We start from the raw sequence: 1,845 nt of genomic DNA, 5'->3' as shown, positions 1-1,845 counted from the left end.
CCACTCACCTCAGTCTCCCAAAGGCGCGGGATTACAGGCTGAGCCACCAAGCCCAGCTAAATTATTACTTTTATCGGAGTAGTATTTTTCAAACTTTGGCTCATAGGTAATATTTATCTGTACTTCCTAGTCAGACTCCATTATTTCTTTTTTTTGCTTTTTGAGTTGGAGTCTCACTCTTGTCACCCAGGTTGGAGTGTGGTGGCACTCACGGTCACCATAGCCTTGACCTGCTGGACCTAGGCGACCCTTCCACCTCAGCCTTCCAAGTAGCTGGAACTACAGGCGCAAATCACCATGCCCAGCTAGTTTTTGTGATTTATTGTAGAGACGAGGTCTCATCAAGTTGCCGAGGCTGGTCTCGAACCCCCGGGCTCAGGCAATCCTCTCGCCTCGGCCTCCCAAAGTGCTGGGATTACAGGCTTGAGCCACCACGCTGGGCCTATACTCAATTTTAAGACCTCCAGAACATAAACATATAGGTGGGCATGAAAGTTTTGTTTTGTTTTGTTTTTGTTTTTGTTGGGGCTCGGTCTGTCACCCAGGCTGAAGTGCAGTGGAGCGATCATAGCTCACTGCGGCCTCAAACTCCTGAACTCTAGCTCCTAGGCTCTGGCGATCCTCCCTCATCCTAATGAATGGCTGAGACTACAGTCTCAATCAGTCGCCACAATGCCTGATTAGCTTTTGTTTGCTTGTTTGTTTGGATAGAGATGGGGGGGGGTCGCTATGTTGCTCAGGCTGGTCTCGAACTCCTGGTCTCAAGCTATCCTCCCGCTTCCGCCTCCCAAATTGCTGGGATAACAGGCGTGAACCACAGTACCCGGCCACCATGCAGCATTACGGACACCTAAATCAGACGTCCGTGTCTTAGAAGACATACGGTAGCGCTTCCGCCTTCGTTCAAATCTCAGAAAAGGAGGGGCAGGGTACGTCATCTTCGTGCGTCGGCTCGTCCGCGTCGCGCCGACGGCTGGCGCAGCCCTTCGCTCGCCCGGCCTCCCCCTCCCTGGTTCTGCGCTCTGGTTCCGCCATGGAATCCAACAAGGATGAAGCCGAGCGCTGTATTAGCATCGCCCTCAAGGCCATCCAGAGCAACCAGCCCGACCGGGCGCTCCGCTTCCTGGAGAAGGCACAGCGGCTGTACCCGACGCCGAGAGTTCGCGGTGAGTGTAAGATGCCGGAGAGACAGGGGGACATTAGAACTGATGGGGGGAATACGGGAACGGACCGACGGGAGCAGTTGGAGGAGGGGGAGGGGTGGCGAGGCGCGGCTACGCCTGCGCACTGGAGCGCGCGATGCTTGCTGGGAGATGTAGTCTTTTCCTCCCACGCCTCTGCGGGATGCTGGACACCTGAAGACAGGAACTGCGGGGACTTCAGCATTCGGGGTGCTTGCGGAACCCCCTGGGATTTGAGGTTGCCGATAATGAGACCCGAGGGAAGATGGGGCGAAGAGAACTTACCTGGAAGCGAACTCGAACTACTTTTCCCAAGGGGCCGTTCGGTGGCCCAGGGCCAGTTGCCGGCCTGGGAAATATTACAGTTCAGGAAAATAAACATAACTCCTCTGAGGAGAGAATGGATTCTAGAGAGGGAACGACTTCAGACCTTCGGGCGCCCTTGAAATGCGCACCTGTCTTTACTCCCTCGCACAGCTCTGGATGGGGGGGGCAGGGACCACCCTCCCAGAAGAAGAAGCTGCCTTGTACCCAGTTCACTCTGCCACCTTGGACCGTCTGTTCTGAGACCGGGCTCCTCACTCCCTCCTGCATCCTTTTCACCCGCGGATGAGGTTGGGAGGGGGTTGCCTTGCTGGAGATGCTGGCTTCAGTAACTCCACCC

General features: G+C 55.6%; 1 protein-coding gene across 2 annotated transcripts in view; it reads left to right on the top strand.

The window, feature by feature from the left end:
- Positions 1 to 833: 833 nt before the first annotated feature.
- Positions 834 to 1,845, top strand: part of DNAJB12 (DnaJ heat shock protein family (Hsp40) member B12) — a 24,898-nt gene continuing 23,886 nt past the window's right edge. For both annotated transcript variants that reach the window (XM_008068989.1, XM_021718033.1), the window contains exon 1: positions 834 to 1,166. In XM_008068989.1, coding sequence (XP_008067180.1) covers positions 1,034 to 1,166 — 133 coding nt within the window. In that variant the 5' untranslated portion in view covers positions 834 to 1,033. The remainder of the gene's footprint in view (positions 1,167 to 1,845) is intronic.

The sequence above is a fragment of the Carlito syrichta genome, unplaced genomic scaffold (assembly GCF_000164805.1).
Source record: "Carlito syrichta isolate Samal-C Ts95f unplaced genomic scaffold, Tarsius_syrichta-2.0.1 Scaffold311719, whole genome shotgun sequence".
Classification (NCBI taxonomy): Eukaryota; Metazoa; Chordata; class Mammalia; order Primates; family Tarsiidae; genus Carlito; species Carlito syrichta.
The sequence above is the reverse complement of the archived record's forward strand: the minus strand, read 5'-3'. Positions and strand labels throughout refer to the sequence as shown.